Genomic DNA, 21961 nt, shown 5'->3' with positions numbered 1-21961 from the left:
ATGAATATATATTGAGTTTAGTTAGGAGGTTGGCTTTTTTTCTTGAATAAGTTGGTTTTCTCATAATGATCATTTATTGCAATTTTCTTTTTCTTTTTTTTTCTAATTATCCTAAAGTGTTTGTGAGGTACTTTGTTTTGCAGTGCAAGTAGACAAGCTAACGAGGAGAATGACAACCTTTTTAAATACCGGTGGTGGACTTCATTGGTAACATACACATCACCTAGCAGGCTGTAATGGTCTGTCAAGAGTCTTGACCATGTGTTTTTTGGTGCTTTTACACTAAAACCAACAGCCTGCCGAAAATGACATCTTTTCCAGCGCATCAGTGTCCCGACTGGTGCCCCGGCCACTTTTTTGTCATCGCAAAATTGCTGGAACCAAAATTGGAACCACTGTAACTATGGAGAAGGATCACATCTGTCACATTTTTCCCCCCAACAGAATTACCCCAGCTTCTGCTATGTAACTCTAATGTTAGGGTTTCATACTTTTTTGAAGTGTAGACTGATTCTCAAAAGTCACCACCACTGGCCAAAACTAGATTGAAGACCTCAAAATGTTGTAGAGATGAGGGGATGCTCTTTTGCTATGAATGACTCCTTTTATATTTGACGTATGTAAAAATACTGCAGCACTTTAAATAAAAGTTACGTTAAAACGAGTAATTGCATGGAAATGGATATTGCACAGGTTCTAGTAATTATTATTATGCAATCACTAAACCTATCCTCCATTTTGTCCTATTTTTATGAAAATTTTAATTCAATATATTTTTTTCAGAAATCAGCTGACAGCTTTCCAATTTGTTCAGTGAAACACAATAGTCAATCTCGTGTAAATGAAGTCTTCTGGGTCCCTACAGAACCCTCAAGACAATACTTGCAATCTCATTCATTTTATCACTCCCTCTTCTATTGATATTGGTGTTCCATATTCAGCGTTTTATTACTTATCACCATGCAGTTATTCATATCAGCCCTTGTGAGCTGATCAAGAAGCAGAGTTTTTCTTGCAGCAAGGCTTCTCTACTTTGTTGTTTTATCTGGCGCACACGTATGAAAAGGGCCTGAGGGAGGAAGACAATGCTGTCTGCTTTAACTCATCTCACTGCCTGACACTGAGGTATCAGGCACCAGCAGGGGAGAGAGAATATTTTATCTGACATTGTCACTCTCTGTAGAAACCTCCAGGAGGCTGAAGCTGCTGTGACACACTTGGTGGTCAGCAGCACTGCATATGATTATGACAGCTCCTGCTACATTCGCAGAAGCTATAAGTCTGTGGTGTTATTATAAAATGAAATCTTCTTAATAGCAGCGTGGGCTCAGTCACTTCTAATGTTCTGAATAAAGTTTTAAGTAGCACTAGTATACAGCTGTAAGAAATATTAAAAAAGCTCTTTGTTTTCTTCAGGCTATTACTACTCCAGTGGACTGCGGAGCAGATCATCACATGAAGTTCAATTCAGCGCATTTGTGTCATCCATTCTCTTGATGAAGTTGTTCTTAAAATTCCCAGACTGATTTGAATTAAATACCAACAAAGGGGGAGACATGAGATCGTCATTATTTCACTCAAGTGTAATTTTTCTGGCCATCCACATGATCCACTGCCAGATACTTTGCAACAGACAAGCATCAACTGAATGGCACGTTAAAAAACACACAATCCAAATGAATTGGACTCTAATAGGAAACATCTGCAGGAGTGTCTCTGAGTGTTGGGATTCCCAGGGGGGAGACGAGTCAAGTGAGAAGCTTTTCAACTTCCCACAGATATGCCCACTTCAGCTACAACATGGAGATAAACTGCTGATGTCTGCTGATGAAACACTCAAGTCATATGGCATCAAACTCCTAAATGTGTCAAAAGACAACTTTGAAAGCTGTTCTGCGACTGGACAGAGAGATCAGTTTCTCTTCCCTCACAACATAAATGAAAGTGAGGAAGTTGAGGACAAGTGGCTCGTGCCGGGTCATCGTTACTTTATTGCACTGCATGAAGGAGACACGCAGCTGTGCAAGCTAGGGTTAAGGCTCAACGTCTCAGTCAAAACCCAACTTTGCCGGAGTTCTCCGCTGCTTCGGTTTTGTTCGGGGAACGGTGTCTGTCAAACAGGAGTCTGGGAAACTGCATTCCACTGTCGATGCCACCATCAGTATTCCGGGAGGTTTTGTGAAAGGTTTGATGCTTGTTTGGATAACCCTTGTGAAAACAAAGGAGTCTGTTTGAGCAATGGATCGACAGATCCAAACTACAGAACATATAAATGTCTGTGTCCCCCGCATTTTACAGGTGAGCACAAATGTCACTGATCCCATTTATTGAGTTCGCTCAAATTGTTTAAATAGGAGCTAGGTCAGAGCATCTAAAAACGGTGCTATACTTCACTTATGGCTGCAACATGTTGTATTTACTGCAAATCGAATAGTTTTTGTTGTACATCAATGTGTGGGCTAAAGAAAATTGTTTATGAGAGGCATACTCCTGTTCTGAAAGAAAAGCAGCCTGAAACGTGATACAGGCGGCTTCTTAATTATGTATTTATTGGACACATCAAGTTAATGTTATTCTTCATAACCCCCGACACTCTCATGCAATGCAAACAGAATTAATTTTTAAACCGCTTGCACTCCAGATGACTTCCTTCTTAATCTCTTTGCTACATTATCTACAGTAATGATTTCATTTTTTTTCATTTTTTTCCCAACCAAATTCAAATAAAAAGCATTAGACCTCCGTGCATGCAAGCAAACTTCATTCTGCTCATCTTCCTTTTTTTGTGTCTTGTCCTCTGTAAATAATCAACTGATGGGCTGTTTGTTTTAGGGGTTAACTGCTCTGAAATCATTGGGAAAGCAAACTGTGACAGCATCTGTGAAAATGGGGCATGCCTTCAAATCTCACCTGCATCCTTCAAATGCATCTGCGACACTGGTTTCTCTGGTAAGCATCTCTTATTTTAGATGGGTGTTTGTATAATATAGATGGGCTGTCTGGCGCGGTGGCAGTGAGAAGATACTCTTGAAACAGCATGTCATAGTTTTAATCAACAGCAGGCAAATCATTTGCTCCAATTCTGTATACAAAACACAATGGAAAGAGTTTTCTGTCTCCCAGAACCATGTAATTTCCCTCTAACAGGAAGGCTATCTTCAAATCATTATAAATCATAAAAAGATCAGCATTTCCTTGTGGGCTATAAACTTGATCCCACTCAATGTTACATTTGTCATCATAATATACGAAGGGGCCACTTCAGATCAAATACCTCATATTACAACCACTGATGTGCAGCTCTAAAGGGCCTGGGCTGTGCTGCGAGCTAACGGAGCATGCCGCAGCTAATAAAATAAAGGTTTACAGCAATCAGGTAAAATGTAATTTGTAAGCGTGTTGTTTCAGCGGAGCATATAAAAAAATATGACAATTAAAAAAAAATACGACAGTAATTTATGACAGTATTCATAATTGGACAGTATTCATAAGTGGATTTTGAAGGTGGTACGTTTCAAACTTTCAAGTCCAGGATGAGATACACATGATTTAAAGCTGTAAAGCCAAATGTATCATATGTAATACATCAGTTTTTGAGACCTCTACATCATTAGTGTGATTTTTTTTTTTTCCCTGAAAAACCTGAATAAATTGGCTGGTGTAGCAAAAATGAGAGAAAACAAATCTCATATATATAAATTTATATTTATTTTTATTTGAAGTTTCAATAAACACCCCGGTTTAAAAAAAAAAAAAAATTAGAATTTTCTGGCAATTATTTTATGGTTCAGGCTTTAATTTAGTAAGATAGGGCAGAATTAATATACAGCTGAGAGGTGGACATAGTTATTTGGAAATCCATCACTTTTCCTCTGCTCTGGTTATATTCATAAAGACAAATTCTATGGTTATATCTTATTTAGGCTTAGTGTCAAAGTACAGTGATATCCCTCCCTTTGAATCACTTACTGTACAAAAGCAAATCAAAGACCATTGTGACACATTTTTCATTGCCAGCCAAGGCCAGCCACTTCAGAGACATTACTGGATGCTCATGTATAGACACTGAGTGGGACTTATGGTGAAGATGAATGGCACATTAGTGATTCACTCATTATTTACTCATCTGCTGTATTTTTGTACAGTTAGGTCAATCGTTTTCACACACAAATGGCTACAAGACCTAGATGCTCCTCAGGCTGCCCTCGATATCTCTCTGCTATAAAAATCAGGCCTGCAATGAACTTTTTGGAGTAAAATCTCCAAGTGGCTTTTCACATTGATTCATTGTTTTGTTTGGAGCACAATTTGTCCTGGCAGCATTCTTGAAGTGTCACAGCTTTGCCTTTCCAGTCCAGCCTGTGCTTTCAGCTTATTATTTTGGAGATGTTGTTTCAAGGTTACTTCAGTACTGTCTGGCATATTTTTTTTTTATATAACAAGAGATTATTAAGGCCATACAATAGAAGTAAAAAGTCCTTTTTAAAGGTATTCTTAGATGTTTTATGAAATGTCTCAGAAGATTTAAAGGAGGAAAAGATTACTGCATCAAGATTATAGGATAATTCTCAAAATCTTTCAAAGGGGAAATTATCACTTTCCCATTCATCTCCTTGTAGGTAGTCAATGCCAGATGCATGCTGAATATAATATTGAATGTTTCTGATCAGGTAGAGGACATTATGTTTAGGAAAGGCTTCACGTTAGTTGTTCAGCATGACACCACTGAAGTAGATTACTTAGAGTTACTTCATATGAACTTCATCATATTCATATCAAATTTTCCTTTTATTTAAGTCTGAATGTTTCTTTGAAATTCACCATTAAGAATAAAAAGAGTAAAAAAAAAACAATCAAAAGATTTATGTTAGCTGTTTTTATTGTTTGTTTTTTATAAAGAACAAAGCATTTTGCAAGCCTTTTAAGCCAAGTTGTCAGCAATGACAGTATAATTGTAACCAGCTACTTACATTGGTTAAAACCAAACAGTTGGCACTATTAAAAACATTTCTGCCCTTGTTTGATTTTAAATAGATAATTCCTATAATTTACATGAGAAACAAGTTGTGGACTTACATGCTCTGTCTGCTTTTGCAGCTTCTTGTAATTTGCTTTAATTGCGGCTGCTCCCTCAAATAAGCAGACTCCGCCGGGTGCTTTCGCATAGTCATGGTGTCTTGGTGTCCCATCGGCTTCTTGGGAGTTCTGTGGAGCTTGTGCTTCCTCTACCTCCCTGCTGCAGTTGGCTCATTAATCAACTGGAAGTTAGTGGCTGCTCCAGTGCTGGCTGCCCTCATAGGCCAAAGTCTATGCGCACAGAATAATGAGCCAAACTCATGGGATGTTTCAAATGAGATTTTCTTTTGATTTGACTCTCCTCTGCTCTACCTCTGGGGTATTTGTTGTGAAGTGCTACCATCTTTATGAGACCATTTCCATTTGGGGTATGGTGTTAATTGTTTTTCAAAATCTTGTTGGTGGTAAAGCCAAGTTTTGAATGCTTAATTTGGTGTATGTATGCAGTCATTAGCCTTGTTAAAACATTTAATTGGGTATTGACACACTGTTGTTTTATGCATATTAGATGGCTGCAGTTCAAAATCACTGCAAAAAACAATGGCGTTCGAGATGAGAGCACAAATGCAGATGACTGTAATAAATATATAAACCACTGCTGCTGTTAACAATATTATTAGAATTTTGCAGAGAGCGTTATAATGATTATGCTTCATTCATACGTATGACAGATGGAAATGTTCCTGAAAACATAGCAGTCTGTGGAGGTGCAGCTTTGACTGAACCAGTTTTGAAAGCTCCATTTCTGATGTAAAATGAGCTGAAGGAAAAGCAAACTCTGAAGTTATGCACAATAAGATTGATGCCCACAGAGGAGGCTAGGAGGAGCCTCTGGGACAGAAGAACTTGTATCAGCAGGGGGATTAAAGAAATTATGCAAGAAAAAGTCAGTAGAAAGATAAATGTATAGGCATCATGTGAGAAAGGGGGAAAAACTGAAAACCCTCACCAGGGAATAACATCGAAATTTATTCACCTTGACCTTGCAGTGAATTCAGTCTAATTTTATCCTTTTGCGCACAATATCACTGCAGCATTACTTTGTCCCTCGTTAAGCTGCTGGTCATGAAATTGTTGTTGTTCCACACTGTTTATTAAAAAACAAACAAAAAACTACTGGCTACAACTTAGGTCAAAATAACTTTTTCTAAGAAAATGCTTACAATATGCTTAAACCTCAAGGCTCACTACTACTACAGCTTGAAGATCCAGCATGTTTATCAGTTATAATTCTATTGTTAACTTTTTATTAATAATTCTGGTACAGAGATAACAAATATATATATATATATTTAATTTGGTGTATACCCAGTGGTGCATAAATAATCACAAAATATAGCGCTACATTTGTGAGCATAAAATACTGAATAATGCAAGATTTATTAATAAATATACTTGTATACTTTTTAAAACATAAAAATTTAAAATGAGAGCAATGAAAGAAGAGCAGATAATATTACAAATATTATTGAGCTGTAGTTCCAGCACATTTGCCTTGCATTAATAATAGGGGTGGGGGAAAAAATTGATATGGCATAGTATCACAATATTTTGTGTGGCAATATTATTTCCATTCACAAAATATTTATATTTTATTAAATAAGTTAAAATACTCTGGGAATACTGCAAACTATAAGGCTGTTCATATCCACTGCTGTCCTGAGATAACTAAACCAAAAAACATCCAATACTGGACACATGTAGCTTGACAAGCTAATGGCTCAGTTACACTCAGTCACATTTAGTACATTAACCCCCTTGTATGTACAAAAAAAAAAAAAAAATCAGTGGCTGTCTGATGATTGTATTGGATTTTTTTTCACATTCTGCGACCAATTGCAACTTGTGGGGACTAAATAGTTGCCCAGAGCATGCAGGTGTTGCACTCATGATTCTGATTTGGACTGACTGCAGTCACTCTCAGAGAGATTGTTGAAGGTTTGCAAATAATTGCTGTCTAATTTATAAATGCAGACAGATTGCCACCATGTTGCCATCAGTCTGAACGAGACTTTGTCAATGAGCACAACTCGAGGAGTGCAAATGTAATGGTTATACCTGAATTCTGTTAAATGTGAATTTCTGTCCATGTAGGCATCAACAGATGTGTAATTTTCAATGATTTATCACAGTTAATTGCTGCATTATCAGAAATGGATTGCATGTAATTGCCAACTTGACCCGTTCAATCACTGACTGATATCAGACTGACTCAGTCTTTTTGCTGTCTTTAGTGACAACGATATGCTTGACAATCTCATTACAATAAATGTTACTGCAACACTCGCAAAAAATGTTAAAAATCACAATAGTATTGTATCGTGAGTGAATAATTGCGATAATATCGTATTGTGGGCTGTCTTGTGATTCCCACATCTAATTAATAAGCTGTCACAAATGCAGTTAACCAGTTAAATATGTAGTATTGAAGAAAGAAAAAAAAAACGAATTATTAGGAGGTTGGATATATCTGTGCAGCCTTGTCAGTTTTTCTGGTTTTTAGTCTTCTGGACAGTTGCTGCGAACAGACAGAACAGGAGTGCTTTATGTACCCTAAAAATTACAAACCTGTGTGGTATACACACAACTAATTGGCCTCATGTATAAAGCTTCTCAGTTTACATAATTTAGTGATCATAGATCATTTGGCAGCTACTGTGCCAAGTATCAGTGTGACTACTAGTTTTAGCAAGGTAGTTCTATAATAGAAATGTAGATTTCCTCACTCAAACATGGAGAAACTGTTAGAAATCATCGCAAACCAAAGATTTTCCAACAATTTTTCTCTCCTAAAATCCAGACCACTGTTAATTAGCTCAGGTTTATTCCACATTTAATTACATATTGCGAAGGAAGCTTTTACAGTAATGTCAAACAACTGGTGTTCCTGTTTATGGTGATGATGTAAATGCTGTGTGTACTGTGTGAACTGATTTAATGGGATGGCATCGGCACTATATAGCACAAGTACAAATTTAAATACCCCCACACACAGAATGAAACATATTCCTCTGAGACTGAGGCAGCTCTCCATCACGCAGGCTAAAGAGAGAAAAAAAAAGGAGGCAATGCGATCGACTCCATCTTTATAGCTTTCAGGAAAAGAAAAATTGAAGTTTTGTGAACTGTTTTGTGAATTGTAATTTGTGCTTGACGCTGTGAGTTTGGTTTCCTTACAGTGAATATGATAGAAATGTATTGTTTTGCTCTGTTAAGACACAAGACTGCTGCACACTACACACAGAGCTAAATAACTTAAATGGCAACTGTTATCGTACTGGTAGTTCGTTAGTCTTTTCCATATCTGGATGATATGTTTAGCGTTTTGATCATTTTCGACTCGTTGTGTCTACTTTGGTAGGAACATTTGTGAAATCAACCATTGGGATGCTAAATCATCAGTTAAGTAAAAACAAGACACTGTGACACTGTGCACAGCCAGCCTTGCATCAGGTTTATCTGTGGGAGTATGTTTTTAATGTATGCATGCATAGTGCCAAGAAATAGCCCTACACATGCTACCACCCTGTGTAAACCATTAAACCTGTCAATCACCCCTTCCTTTGTGGATTCTGAATCACATCTGCCATTTCATTCCAGGCGTAATATTTCTTTGAAGTCAGTGGGTTTAAGAGTATGTAGAATAGTTAAACACGTGCTATGCTAAGAACACGTTTTAGTTTCTAAATAAAAGTGCAGTAATCTTTGTTTTTGGTTTTGCAGGCCCACCATGCGTGAAGAGGAAAGCCCCCTGTGACCCAAATCCATGTAGAAATGGCGGTGCATGTAAAGAGAGCCGCAAAGGATTTGTTTGTCGTTGTCCGGAACGATTTGCGGGTCTCTACTGCGAATCGCGGGTCGATTTCGATTGCACGTCACATGCATGTCGGGAGGAACAAATGTGCACCGCAGGGGATCACGTGAGGACTTTATTTCTCTTATTTGTTTTCTCTCGGCTGGACATAAACAAGAAATGGCACATGAAAATTAATAGTGTCTTGAAGCAAGATCAAATGCCTTCATTCTGAAAGCTCCAGGAGCAATTAATATTTCCTGGTGAAGATGAGCTGAGGGAAAGGGTGTCTGCTTCCTCTAGCATTTTGATTGAATGACCCAGTCCATATTTAAGTGCCAGTTTGAAATGGCTCTCATCAGAACCTTTTTGTAATTGGATGCCTGCTGCAATTTGCACCTTTCACGGGAAATGTTAGCGTACTCATACATTTTGCAGAGGTGGTAGTGTTTCTAATGCTCCAGAGGATACTCTGGGGAAAATACAGCAGTGGTCTAATTGTCTTTCTCTGCGACCTTTGTTTTGTTCATTACGGTTTGCCAAGTGTACTACACGTTTTCGAGACCCACCTAAGGATACCCAAGCAGAGCAGACTAAAAGGGATATTTATCAAAATAATGTGCATTATTGCTGCTACTTGACATAGATATTTTTTTTCTAGAAGTATAATCTGTTTAACTTTGAATAACAAGAGCATTAACATTTGTTAGCCTCTCATATCTGAAATCATATTAAAATGAATGTAAAATCTATAATTTATTTAGATTATATTTAATCCAAGTGTAGACGTCTGTAGCAAATGTTACTGTGAGTCAATGAAGGCCCGTTTTTATCACTACAGGAAACCGCTCTTTTATTGATAATGTTCCTGCAGTCAGAAATCAAATGTACCTTTTGTGTAATCTAAGTGTCGTACCCCGAGCTTGCAGGTGATCCGGTTTCTATTGCTTCTCCATGCAGGCCCCTGAATGTGTCTGTGCAGATGGTAGTGTGGCCACAGCATGCAGGAGGCAGAGCAGCCTGTGCAGTCCATCACCATGTTTGAACAATTCCACCTGTGTGTCCAGGGGAAATGATTACATCTGCAGGTAAGAGGGAGATCTAATAATGGGCACATCATAGTCTCCTTTCCAGAAGATGATTTGAGTTTCTTATGAATGTGTCTCCCTCTGAGAATGAATAAAAATTAGATTTTTTTCCCCCTACCTTTTGATGTGAGCAGGATTTAAAGTTGTCTTAAAAGCTCTAGGAAGTCATTGTTGGCAGTTGAAACAGAGACTTCCTAAATGGAAATGTTTCCATTTGTCTTGACCTCTACTACTCAAGGCTTCCATTCTGCCTTACATCTGCTGTGTTTCAAATCCAGATATTATACTGTACCAGATCACAAGCCAGATAAACTAGTATAATTTCAAGAGCCCGTACACAACAAATTTGACTAAATAAGAATCAAATAAACACTATACAGAAGGGACAAAGGGCAGTGTATGTTTGGCATATTACACAGTATAGTCTTTGATTTGTTATGATATACTAACACCACCCATTTGACAAAATAGGTCAGAAATGTTAATGTGATTAGCAATATACCCCTGTTTATATCAGAATCAGATCATGCGGAAAACTGAATTAGAATCCCAGATATCTTACAAAAGAAACAATACAGCATTGCTTGTTAGTGCTTAAAGCTCAAGGTGAATTGATTTTGATGACACTGACCGCCTTTCAACAGATGTCTGAGTGGGTTTACTGGGAAGAATTGTGAAGAAATAATTGACTACTGCAGGCTGCTCAATATCACCTGCCTAAATGAGGGATTGTGCTTGAGTGTAATTGGCGGATATCAGGTAAGTAATTCGATGTTTCAGTCATAATGAAATGCAGTAAAACCCACGAAGTATGACTCATGCTGCATACAGACTCAACACAGCATGAACTCATTCATGAGTGCAGTTATGATTCATAAAAATAAATGTTCTGTTTCAGTAGTAAGATTTTTTTTTTTATCTTTTTTTCTTTTTTGTGGTTTAAAAACATGGAAGTAATCCATTCTCCATTATTGCATTTGGTCATTTCCTGAGTAATATTTGGCTAAATTGTGCATCTTGTAGCCTTTTGTACTTCTCTGAATTTTGAGCATGTTACAGTTTCTGTAAGTCTGTTTTAGTGTGTGGTTTGTGTGCTTCTTTGTTAGCAAGTATTGGTTTTTAGATTATAAAATCTGCTCTAATAATGCATCAATTATGAATTGGATTGATTTTTGCTGATGAATGCTTCAAAAGGCCAACTATTACATGATGTGATTACAGTACAAATATCTATTGAAGGTACCTTTTTATCCCTAATGTTTATATTAAAATGAAAGACAAAGAGAATAACTGAAATATCAGTGGTAGTATATGTCTGCAGAAAGCAGTAATCCAATTCTAAGTCATTAATCACTGTGTATATGTGGAAGCTTTGTCCGGACTGACAGGTCCTGGTCTAATTTGCCTTTGCATTTCTCAGTCTTCTCAAATGTCTGCCTTTTTTACAACACCTGAGAGTTGTCTGTAATGCCCCATAGCTCCTAATTATTCTCCAACAGTCTCGTTCCATTAGGCCACTGATAGTGTTCTTTATCTACAATCTACTTTTAGATGCTTTATTTGGGTGCACTTCCAGCTGTGGTCAGTCATAATTAAACATTGTTGCTCACTGCAAGTGCACTATTTTGTGTTTTTTCTGTTAATTCTTTATATTTTTATGATGGGGGGTGAATATGAAAAACCTTTACTGTGGGTGGTGATAGTTTGATCGATTTTATTGCTAGATGTACAGAGCAGGGTTTGTGTTTTTGCTCTGTGTAGTACCTTCTATCTGTAACAAAGAAGCCCTGTTATCTAGCCTATTCAGATCAGATTCCTCTTATTCGTCGTCCATCTGGGATTTTAGTCTTCACAGTAATGTCATTCAATTTGTGGTAATCTCAGTATTTAGAAATGTTTATTTCCAGACCAACAAAAAAAGTACAGCGACATTTATTTGAAGCTGTTCTCTGTGCTCTGACTGTCACAAATTATATCCATCTCCATTATGGTGTTGCAGTGGTAGAAATCTTGAGATTGAAAATGTCTCAAAGGCAATTAAACCATCTGTGATATCTCTCGAGGTGATTTTGTAATTTTTGTGAACTGACCACTTATTTGAAGCTGTGATTTATTCGTACAGCAGTGCCCTAATACAGTGTGCTCTGTATGATACATTTTGTTATAGCTTGATGTATACTCTACTGATCACATGAATATTATTCTGTATTCCTGCAGTGTGTTTGTGCCCCAGGTTGGGTTGGAGAATATTGTCAATATGTAGGTGATGCCTGTCAGATAAAACCAAACAGCTGTTTGAATGGAGCAACATGCATTGCAACAAATCAGCCAACATCTCCCCCTCAGTACACCTGCAAATGTCCCCTTGGCTTTACAGGTGAGATATCGTGGCTTTAATAGCTCTTTTTGTTCCCTTTCAGTGAGTCTGTCCATCTGTCTGCTGACAACATGTCTGATATGGACTAATTTTTGCACGCAGTTGTGGAATGCCAGTTATGGGATAAAGAATGACTGATTCTTTACCCCTAATGTTTGGGTAAAATCTGTTGTAGCACTGGCAGAGCCTGACAGTTACATGCTGCTCACATTTCTTGACATCTTGTTATATAAGCACCAAGTAAAGTCAAGACACACACAAAGCTACGCAGTGCTGTAGTTTTTCTGAATATTTCACTGTTTTAAGTCGGCGAAGCCACAGTCCACATGCAAGACATTTGACATGGAGCTTTCATGCTACAGTAAGAGCAAATCATAAATTATACATTTTGACTTTTGTTGATGTTTTAGCAAAAGGCATAAAAATGGCATAAAATCTATAAAGAACTTATGAGACACTCATGTATTCCATTAAAAGTACATAACTTGTGTCATGCTTGAATATTGTCTCAAGTCACAGAAAATACAGGGTTTCTTTTTTTGTTTTGTTTTTTTCTTTTTTTGTTTGTTTGTTTCTCATTGGCTGGCAAGTCTCCATTAAAATTTTATGTCACATAAATCGCTTTGCAATGGAAATCCATTCTTCACTGTCACTTTGTCATAGAAACAGCGTATTATGCGTAGCTAACAGAAAAAGTCATACAAATGTGGTTAAATAGTTCACGAGGAGTTCAGGCAGCAGTCGATTATGCTACATACTGTATTTGTAGACACAAACCTTGAATCCCTACCGAGACCCAAACACAAAATAACTTTATAAAAAAAATTCTAAGTATTAATTTGCTGTGGATGTATTAAAAGTATAAATCCACAGAATGGGATTTCACTTCCTCAATCAACCATATGCTAATAAACATGCTGTAAACATGAAACAGTCTGTGTTACCAGGCTTGGAACACAGGAGGGTTTACATTTTGACCTCTAATGCTGTAATTTGTTTTTCAAGAATCTGCTTTGATTAATGTGTCAAAAGACTTTATCGCAGCTGGCTCAAGGGCTGCTGTTCCATAGCTGACCTCTGACCACCTCGAGGTGGTTATTTGTAATAGTATTAGTACCATGTGTTCTCGATTTGTTGCGCTTATGTTTGATGCAGCCTAGAGGCAAAACATTTTTAGTTTGTCTAGAGAAGCACCAAGCTATCATCTACGACTTAAAATATAAGTGTTTATCTTTCATGTGGAAATTAACACTAAAATGTCTACTTCACAGGAATTTATGGTAAATCACAAGCCAAGCACAGATTTTAAGCAAGGGGACAGTACTATTTATGAAAGGATTTTTCTTAACCTTGAGGTTTATTTATCAGTAGCCGTGCCTGCTTGACATTTCTAAGGCCTGTTGCTGATTGCATTTAATCCAAGTAATCTGGCAAACTGCTCCGTAATTAGCTGCCAGCTCGGAACATGGGCGAAACTTGTTAAGCTATCAGTGACAGTGGTTGAGTAAACAAGGGAGAGGCACGGAGAAACAAAAGGAGCTGTTGCAGTGTAAAAGATTCAAGAGAAGGAAGATTAACCCTTTTTTCTTTACCATGCTTAAAAAGGTCGAACAAATTCACAGAGACAGACAAAATGTGATTAGAAGTTGTACTCTTTATCTTAGTCACAGCTGTCATTTTACTCCGTAGAGGAAGATCATGTTTGAAGAATTGTTTATCTAAACAGTTCAATCTGCTGAAGAAATAAAGACTCTTTTCATCTCTTTTTCATTCCATTTCTCAATTCAGTTTCTCATGCTTTTATATGATTAGCAAACCGTCATATTGATACAAAATGTAAACAGGTCTCTTAGACTGAGTTATGTTATTTAAGACATTAAACGATACAAAATGCGATGACACAGATTGTTATCCCTGCCAAGCATTGTGTATACTGTAGGGGGTTGTAATGGTACAGCTCTGCATTGTTCCTCAGTTGTTTTATTACTTAAACAGCCAGCACATGTGATTTTATTTATTTTTTTAACGAACCCAGTTCACTCAAGTTTTGGCCTATAACATATTTCACAGTGTAGCTTTAAGTCCTGACACACTCAGCTGTCAGTCAGATAAGCCCTTACATAGCACTACACGAACATGTTTTTTTTTTTTTTTTTCTTCCCCTCCTGTTCAAAGCTGAAATCTGTTGCCACTTCAGTAATGGAAAATTGTCTCTTACACCATGGCACTTCTTACTGACTGATAGAATTCATCATTTTCTGGCATCTCAGGACTTTTGCTCTGGAATTTCTAGCCATGCAGCATAGGAAGGCAAATTTAATTTCAAGCTCTGCCCTGAAATCCTACTGTACTCATCATAGATCATGACTCAGGATGCATTACTCAAGCTCTGGCATCCAGGTTTAATTTGGCTTTATTTTTCACAGAAAAACAACTGTTGGCATACATTTTGCATCTGTGTGGACTTTTTTTTTTTTTTAATCGGGTTAACTACAAGATATGGGTGTTGGACACTAGCATTCTTTAGGCAGTAAAAGTTCAGAATCTACGGGCTATTTACGTTTTTCTGCATAGGCATTAAAAAAGTTTTGATTATTTTACATTTTTGAGACATTGCTACATATTGGATAATATTTTGCGCCATAAATCTCAACAATCCATATAATTAATTATTCATTAAAAAGCTACACTACTGTATAATTGATTTTAATCACACCGATAAAGGATTTTACTTGTTTCCGATATTTTAGTTGGGCAAATTTATATAATTTGCTGTTGCACTGCATAGCTTTTCTTTTTTTTTCCTTTATATAATGACCTGTACCATCAGCCGTGCAGATGTTATCAATCATAATGTTTGTGCTGTAGCACGAGGTTGCTGCTGTCAAGGAGGGACTTTCACTACATGTCATTGCACCTCTGTTATTGATGATAGGACTTTTTAAATTAATAACCTGCACAGGAAAATATCCACCCCCAGTCACAGCACTGGAACTAGCAGCTGCTGAGGCAGCTGAGCACCAAACAAATCTCTTCTAAGTCAACCTCTGTCCTCCATCTAATTTGCTTTCTTTTTTCTTTTTTTTTTTCTTCAGACAGAGCTTGTCATTAAGCGTCCATTTTCTTAACAAGAAATTGAGCTTGTGCTATCAAGGGTATATTTTTCTCAATATCTGGCTGCATTTACTTGGGGTCACCATTTGAATCCTAGAGCATCTTAAGAGGTGAATATTTGCAGGGTAATTATTATTTCAGCAGATGTGTAGTAAAATGGTCGCAGGCAGCTCTTTAAAAAAATTGGGGGGAAATTTGCGCATTTGTTTTCTTGACGAAAGTCTGTGGAAGAGATTGATATTATTGTCATATCTGTACACTGAGTACAAAGCTGAAGCCAGCAGCTAATTAATCCAGCTTAGCATTAAAAACCAAATAAACAAACAACCAAACCAACAAAAAACACATCTGCCCACCAGCATCTGCCTGGCACCATCACAGTGATAACAAAACTCCCAGTTGTCAGTGCCCTGAGTTAAAAAATAGAGCAACACATTTTACTTTTTTTTTTTATATAGAGCAAACACTGTAAATATGCATTAATTAGTGTGTTTTAGACAGAAGCAGGTTAGCTGTTTCCTCCTGCTTTCAGCGTTAATGCTAGGCTGATTCATTCAGGAAAAGGTGCTTTTGGTAATTATGCATTTTAACAAGTAAAAATGAACTGTAATATGTTTGGATGTGAACGTCGCTACTATGCGATAGTGGACAGTATAAATGCTGCTAATTACATCTGCTTTTAAACCTCTTTTCTCAGGGACAAACTGTGAGTCTGAGATCAATGAGTGTGACTCAAGCCCTTGTCAGCACAATGGCAAGTGCTATGACTTGCTAGGAGACTACAGTTGCCAATGCCCTACAGGTATGTTCTGCTATGTCTAAAACCAGACTTTATAATGAAATTTAAGTGATATATGTTTTTTAGCTGGATATAATATATCTGTATAATCTCCAAAATAATTTAATCTTTCATAGAAGCAAAGATGTCAGCCAATAGCTAAACTGAAAAATAGATATTAGACAGTTGTCTTGTTGCACTGATGTATACACAAAACAGACGTTCACAACACTTTCACAAGATTTGCAGTCATGTGGATTTAGGTAATTTATTTTTGCCATATCCCTGGCTTGAAATAGCATGCCATTTGGTAACTTTGGTGGGATGAGCCAGAGACATTGATCATGTTGACACTCTGGATTAAGTCATAAGTGAGGCCATAATGTTGTCTAACTTTGCATATGATTAGGGTCTATTGAGTTTAACTTGCAGGGGAAAAAAATAATCTAACATCATATTTCACTTTTACATTTTTTGTTTCCTTTTTTTTAAATCAGATATGATTGGTGATTCTGTACATGTTTTTTTATGCCGTGAGAAATTAAAATGGTGACTTTCTCCCCAGTCATTAAGATAGTCTTAGAAATACCCTCTCAAATAACTGCCTGGTAGCCAGAATGGCTTGCTTGTGGACCAGGGGTTCGGGGTGTGGGGTCTGGGGGCCTGGTGCCTGAGATCTCCCGTTTCCCGGTTGGGCCCTGCTGCGCTGGAGGGGTCACATCGCTGTGTGGGTTTGTGGTGGGTTGGCCTGCATCGGGATGTCTGGCCGGCATTCCGGGATTCTGGGGTGCCCACACATCCTGTGGGGAGCTGGGGCGCTCAGATGAGGGAGCAGCGGTTTCCTACAAGGGGAAAACCTGCCTTTTACTGCAGTGATTAGGGCCACTCCCTTGGCTCTGCTCGCTGTGCTGCATGATGTCCCACCCATCTGTTTTATTTACATCATATGGCTCACATCACATCATAGAACACATAGGGCCTCAGGGGGGCAGGTGTGTCACACAGTGGGTTGCCGCTGGCTCTGTGCTGGTACCTGCTTGTCCACAACTAGTGTCCATGTAAGGCCCGTGTGTGTGTGTGTGTGCGTGTGTGTGTGACTGGCATATATGAATGTGTATTTGTATATGACCTGTGTGTTTTGGCGCGTGTGCATGTATGGACAGCTAGACCTGGGTCTGTGGCTTACCGAGCCTTGGCCCCTGTGGGACACAGTTGCAGAGGGCGGGAGTTACCCCTCCCTACCCCTCCCCGCTGCTCCCCACTGATCGTCACTGCCAGTCCTGGGATGTGGGTGCCTGTGGGTCCTGGGGTGCATGGCCGGATGTCTTGGTGTGACTTTTGGCCTGCTCCCTTGGCGGCTGTGCCCTGGGGGTGGCTCGGGCCTCTTTGGCATGGGGAGGGAGTTCTGCTGGGTATTGGGCAGTTCTCGGGCACCTGGGGCCTTGGGGCCATGTTCTTGGCTCGTACTGGGGGTGGGCAGCCTACAGAGGGTGGGCTGCTCATTGCCTCTGGCTCTCTGGGCTCTTGCCCTTTGACCATCTGTCTGGGATCTCCCTCCTTCCTCCTCTGGGGTGTGTGCGCGGTTGCCATCAGGATGTGTGGCCCCGGATCTTCTGAGCTCTTGATGGGCCGTGGATGGCCCGGGTCCCCTAGGTCTTTCCCTGTTTGCCTCTGGATCCTGAGGGGCGTGGTTGCGGCTTCTTGCCCTCATTATTGAGTATGTTCCATGACAGAGGCACACACACATTACTACAAACCACAGCAAGATTATGTATACTGCTCAAAAAATAAAGGGAACACTTAAACAACACAATATAACTCCAAATAAATCAAACTTCTGTGAAGTCAAACTGTCCACTTAAGAAGCAACTCTGACTGACAATCAATTTCACGTGCTGTTGTGCAAATGAAATAGACAACAGGTGGAAATTATTGGCAATTAGCAAGACACACTCAATAAAGGAGTGGTTCTGCAGGTGGGGACCACAGACCACTTCTCAGTACCTATGCTTTCTGGCTTATGTTTTGGTCACTTTTGAATGTTGGTGGTGCTTTCACATTCGTGGTAGCATGAGACGGACTCTACAACCCACGCAAGTGGCTCAGGTAGTGCAGCTCATCCAGGATGGCACATCAGTAGGAGCTGTGGCAAGACGGTTTGCTGTGTCTGTCAGCGTAGTGTCCAGAGGCTGGAGGTGCTACCAGGAGACAGGCCAGTACACCAGGAGACGTGGAGGAGGCCATAGGAGGGCAACAACCCAGCAGCAGGACCGAAACCTCTGCCTATGTGCAAGGAGGAACAGGAGGAGCACTGCCAGAGCCCTACAAAATGACCTCCAGCAGGCCACAAATGAGCATGTGTCTGCACAAACGGTTAGAAACTGACTCCATGAGGATGGTATGAGGGCCCGACGTCCACAGATGGGGGTTGTGCTCACAGCCCAACATCGTGCAGGACGCTTGGCATCTGCCAGAGAACACCAGGATTGGCGAATTCGCCACTGGCGCCCTGTGCTCTTCACAGATGAAAGCAGGTTCACACTGAGCACATGTGACAGATGTGACAGAGTCTGGAGATGCCATGGAGAGCGATCTGCTGCCTGCAACATCCTTCAGCATGACCGGTTTGGCAGTGGGTCAGTAATGGTGTGGGGTGGCATTTCTTTGGAGGGCCGCACAACCCTCCATGTGCTCGCCAGAGGTAGCATGACTGCCATTAGGTACCGAGATGAGGCATTGAAGCTATGGACTGGCCCGCACATTCCCCAGACCTGAATCCGATTGAGCACATCTGGGACATCATGTCTCGCTCCATCCACCAACGTCACTTTGCACCACAGACTGTCCAGGAGTTGGCGGATGCTTTAGTCCAGGTCTGGGAGGAGATCCCTCAGGAGACCATCCGCCATCTCATCAGGAGCATGCCCAGGCGTTGTAGGGAGGTCATACAGGCATGTGGAGGCAACACACAATACTGAGCCTCATTTTGACTTGTTTTAAGGACATTACATCAAAGTTGGATCAGCCTGTAGTGTGTTTTTCCACTTTAATTTTGTGTGTGACTCCAAATCCAGGCTTCCATTGGTTAATAAATTTGATTTCCATTGATGATTTTTGTGTGATTTTGTTGTCAGCACATTCAACTTTGTACAGAACGAAGTATTCAATATTCAATGAGAATATTTCATTCATTCAGATCTAGGATGTGTTGAGTGTTCGCTTTATTTTTCTGAGCAGTGTATATGCATGTATGTATACGTGTATGTATGTTTATCTACCTCTCTCCTATTATTTTTTTCTGTTTTCTACCATTTTTTTCTCTTTTTTTTTTCTTTCTCTCTCTATCTCTCTTCTTATACCCCTTCCTTCCTGCCTGTCAGACCTGGCATGAATAAATTAAAAAAACATAATACTACAAACATTAACAAGAATAGCCTATAGAAAACCTATAGAACTGTTCTTGTAAAAGCAAATATGTTTGGTATAACAGTGCATTCGGATCATCATTCTAATTGTGAAAACTGCCAGACATGACAGGCTAAAAAAAAAATAATAAAAAATATAAAATAAAAAACCCTTATATTGGCCAATAGCCAGTCTCAGCAGCCAGGGATCAGTCCACCAGGGCTATCAGTGACCTCACCTACAGTGCAGTTAAACAACTCTTTGGTGGCAGGGTCCATGAGGTTGATGAGATTCACCCTGAGTTTCTGAAGGCTCTGGATGTTGTAGGGCTGTCTTGGTTGACACACCTCTGCAACATTGCATGGAGATCTGGAGTGGCAGACTAGGGTGGTGGTTCCCATCTTCGAGAAGGGGGACCGGAGGGTGTGCTCCAACTATTGGGGATCACACTCCTCAGTCTCCCTAGAAGGGTCTATGCCAGGGTGCTGAAAAGGAGAGTTCATCTGTTAGTGAATCCTCTGATTCAAAAGTAACAATGTAGTTTTCATACTGGTTATGGAATGCTGGACCAGCTCTTTATCCTCTCAAGGATATTCAAGTGTGTGTGAAAGTTTTCCCATCCCTTCTATATGTATTTTGTTGATGAAAAAGAAGACATTCACCTGCATCCCTCGGGTATCCTGTGGGGGGAGCTGCAGGAGTATGGGGTGTCTGGCCTGTTGTTATGGGCCATTCACTCACTGTACAACTGCAGCGAGAGCTTAGTCTGCATTGCCGGCAATAAGTCAGACTCATTTCTGATGGGTGTTGGACTCCACCAGGGCTGCCCTTTGTCACCAATTGGGTTCATAATTTTTATGGGCAGAATTTCTAGGCATATCCAAGTAGAGGAAGGCTTCCACCTTGGTGGCCTCAGAATTCTATTTCTGCTTTTTGCAGATGATGTCCGGTTGGCTTCATAAAGTGGTGGCCTGCAGCTTGCACCGGAGCAGTTCGCAGCTGAGTGTGAAGCGGCAGTTTGACGCCATTGTCCTCAGCTGGAAAAGGATGGAGTGCCTACTCTGGAGCAGCAGCTGTAGTGCTGCGGATGCTGCCCTGGTCCATCGTGGTAAAGAGAGAGCTGAGCATAAAAGTGAAGCTCTCGATTTACTGGTCAGTCTATATCCTTGCTCTCACCTGTGAGCCGGGATGTGTGCTCTCATAGTGGCAGTGGCGCAGTGGGTAGGTGCTCGCCTTGCAGCCGGAGGGTTGCCGGTTTTCTGCGCTGCGTTGTGTCCTTGGGCAAGACACTTAAACCACATTGCCTAACGGTAGCGCCGGTCTCTGGCTGCATGACCGCAGATGTTCGTCTCTGGATGAGTGATCTGGAACGTTCATTTCGTTGTGTGCCTTGTGTGCACAATGACAATGAGTTGAATCTAACATCTAATCTAACATCTAACCCATGGTCACGAGCTCTGGGTACTGACTGAAAAAACGAGATTGTGGATACAAGCATCAGAACTTAACTTCCTCCGAAGGGTGGCTGGCCTCTGCCTTAGAGAAAGAGTGAAGAGCACAGCCTTTCAGAGTAGAGCTGCTACTCCTCCACATCAAAAGTACCCAGTTGAGGTGCTTCGGGCATCTCATTAGGATGCCTCCTAGGTACCTCCTGGGTGAGGTGTTCCAGGCTTGTCCTACTGGGAGGAGGCCCCGGGGCACACCCAGAACACGCTGGAGAGTTTATATCTCTCAGCTGGCCTGGTAATGCCTCTATGTTCCCCCAAAATAAGCTGGTGGTTGGGGAGAGGGAGGTCTGGGTTTCTCTGCTTAGGCTGCTGCCCCCATGACCTGGCCCCAGATTAGCAGAAGAAAATGGGTGAGTTGATGTATGTATGTATGTATGTATTGGCCAATATTTATTTCTGTCTAACTTTAAAGATAAACAGATTTCCCTAACATTTGTTATGTGTTGCTATTTATGAGTCTTTATTAAGATTGTATGGCAATACAGTTTAAAAATAAACTTGGCTTATTGTCACAAGAAGTCGTGGATTACTCATTTGTGCTCTGCTCAGATCAGCTGGTTGTTGTGTTTCTGGCAAGTGTTGCCAACAGGGAATTTGCCTTCTGGTGGACAAACTATGCATCATCAACACTCATAATATGGTTGAAGGGAACTTCTCCCATCTCTTCTTTATCTTTTTAATTCTCATTTGTTGGCCATTAAAAATGCAGAAACCGATGTATCACAGCTAGCTAATATCAGCATTGGGCTCTAATCATTAACAATGAAAAAGATCCATATTAAAAGGTTGTAGGAAAAAAGGTTGTCACAACAGCATCAGCAA

General features: G+C 39.9%; 1 protein-coding gene across 1 annotated transcript in view; it reads left to right on the top strand.

Moving 5' to 3' along the window:
- Nucleotides 1-1556: 1556 nt before the first annotated feature.
- Nucleotides 1557-21961, top strand: part of eys (eyes shut homolog) — a 163820-nt gene continuing 143415 nt past the window's right edge. Inside the window, exons 1-7 of the mRNA XM_030747697.1 lie at nucleotides 1557-2298; nucleotides 2833-2949; nucleotides 8800-8885; nucleotides 9830-9957; nucleotides 10602-10716; nucleotides 12175-12334; nucleotides 16146-16250. Coding sequence (XP_030603557.1) covers nucleotides 1557-2298; nucleotides 2833-2949; nucleotides 8800-8885; nucleotides 9830-9957; nucleotides 10602-10716; nucleotides 12175-12334; nucleotides 16146-16250 — 1453 coding nt within the window. The remainder of the gene's footprint in view (nucleotides 2299-2832; nucleotides 2950-8799; nucleotides 8886-9829; nucleotides 9958-10601; nucleotides 10717-12174; nucleotides 12335-16145; nucleotides 16251-21961) is intronic.

The sequence above is a fragment of the Archocentrus centrarchus genome, chromosome 15 (assembly GCF_007364275.1).
Source record: "Archocentrus centrarchus isolate MPI-CPG fArcCen1 chromosome 15, fArcCen1, whole genome shotgun sequence".
NCBI lineage: Eukaryota > Metazoa > Chordata > Actinopteri > Cichliformes > Cichlidae > Archocentrus > Archocentrus centrarchus.
Note: the sequence above shows the minus strand (reverse complement) of the source record. Positions and strands in the feature narration are given on the sequence as shown.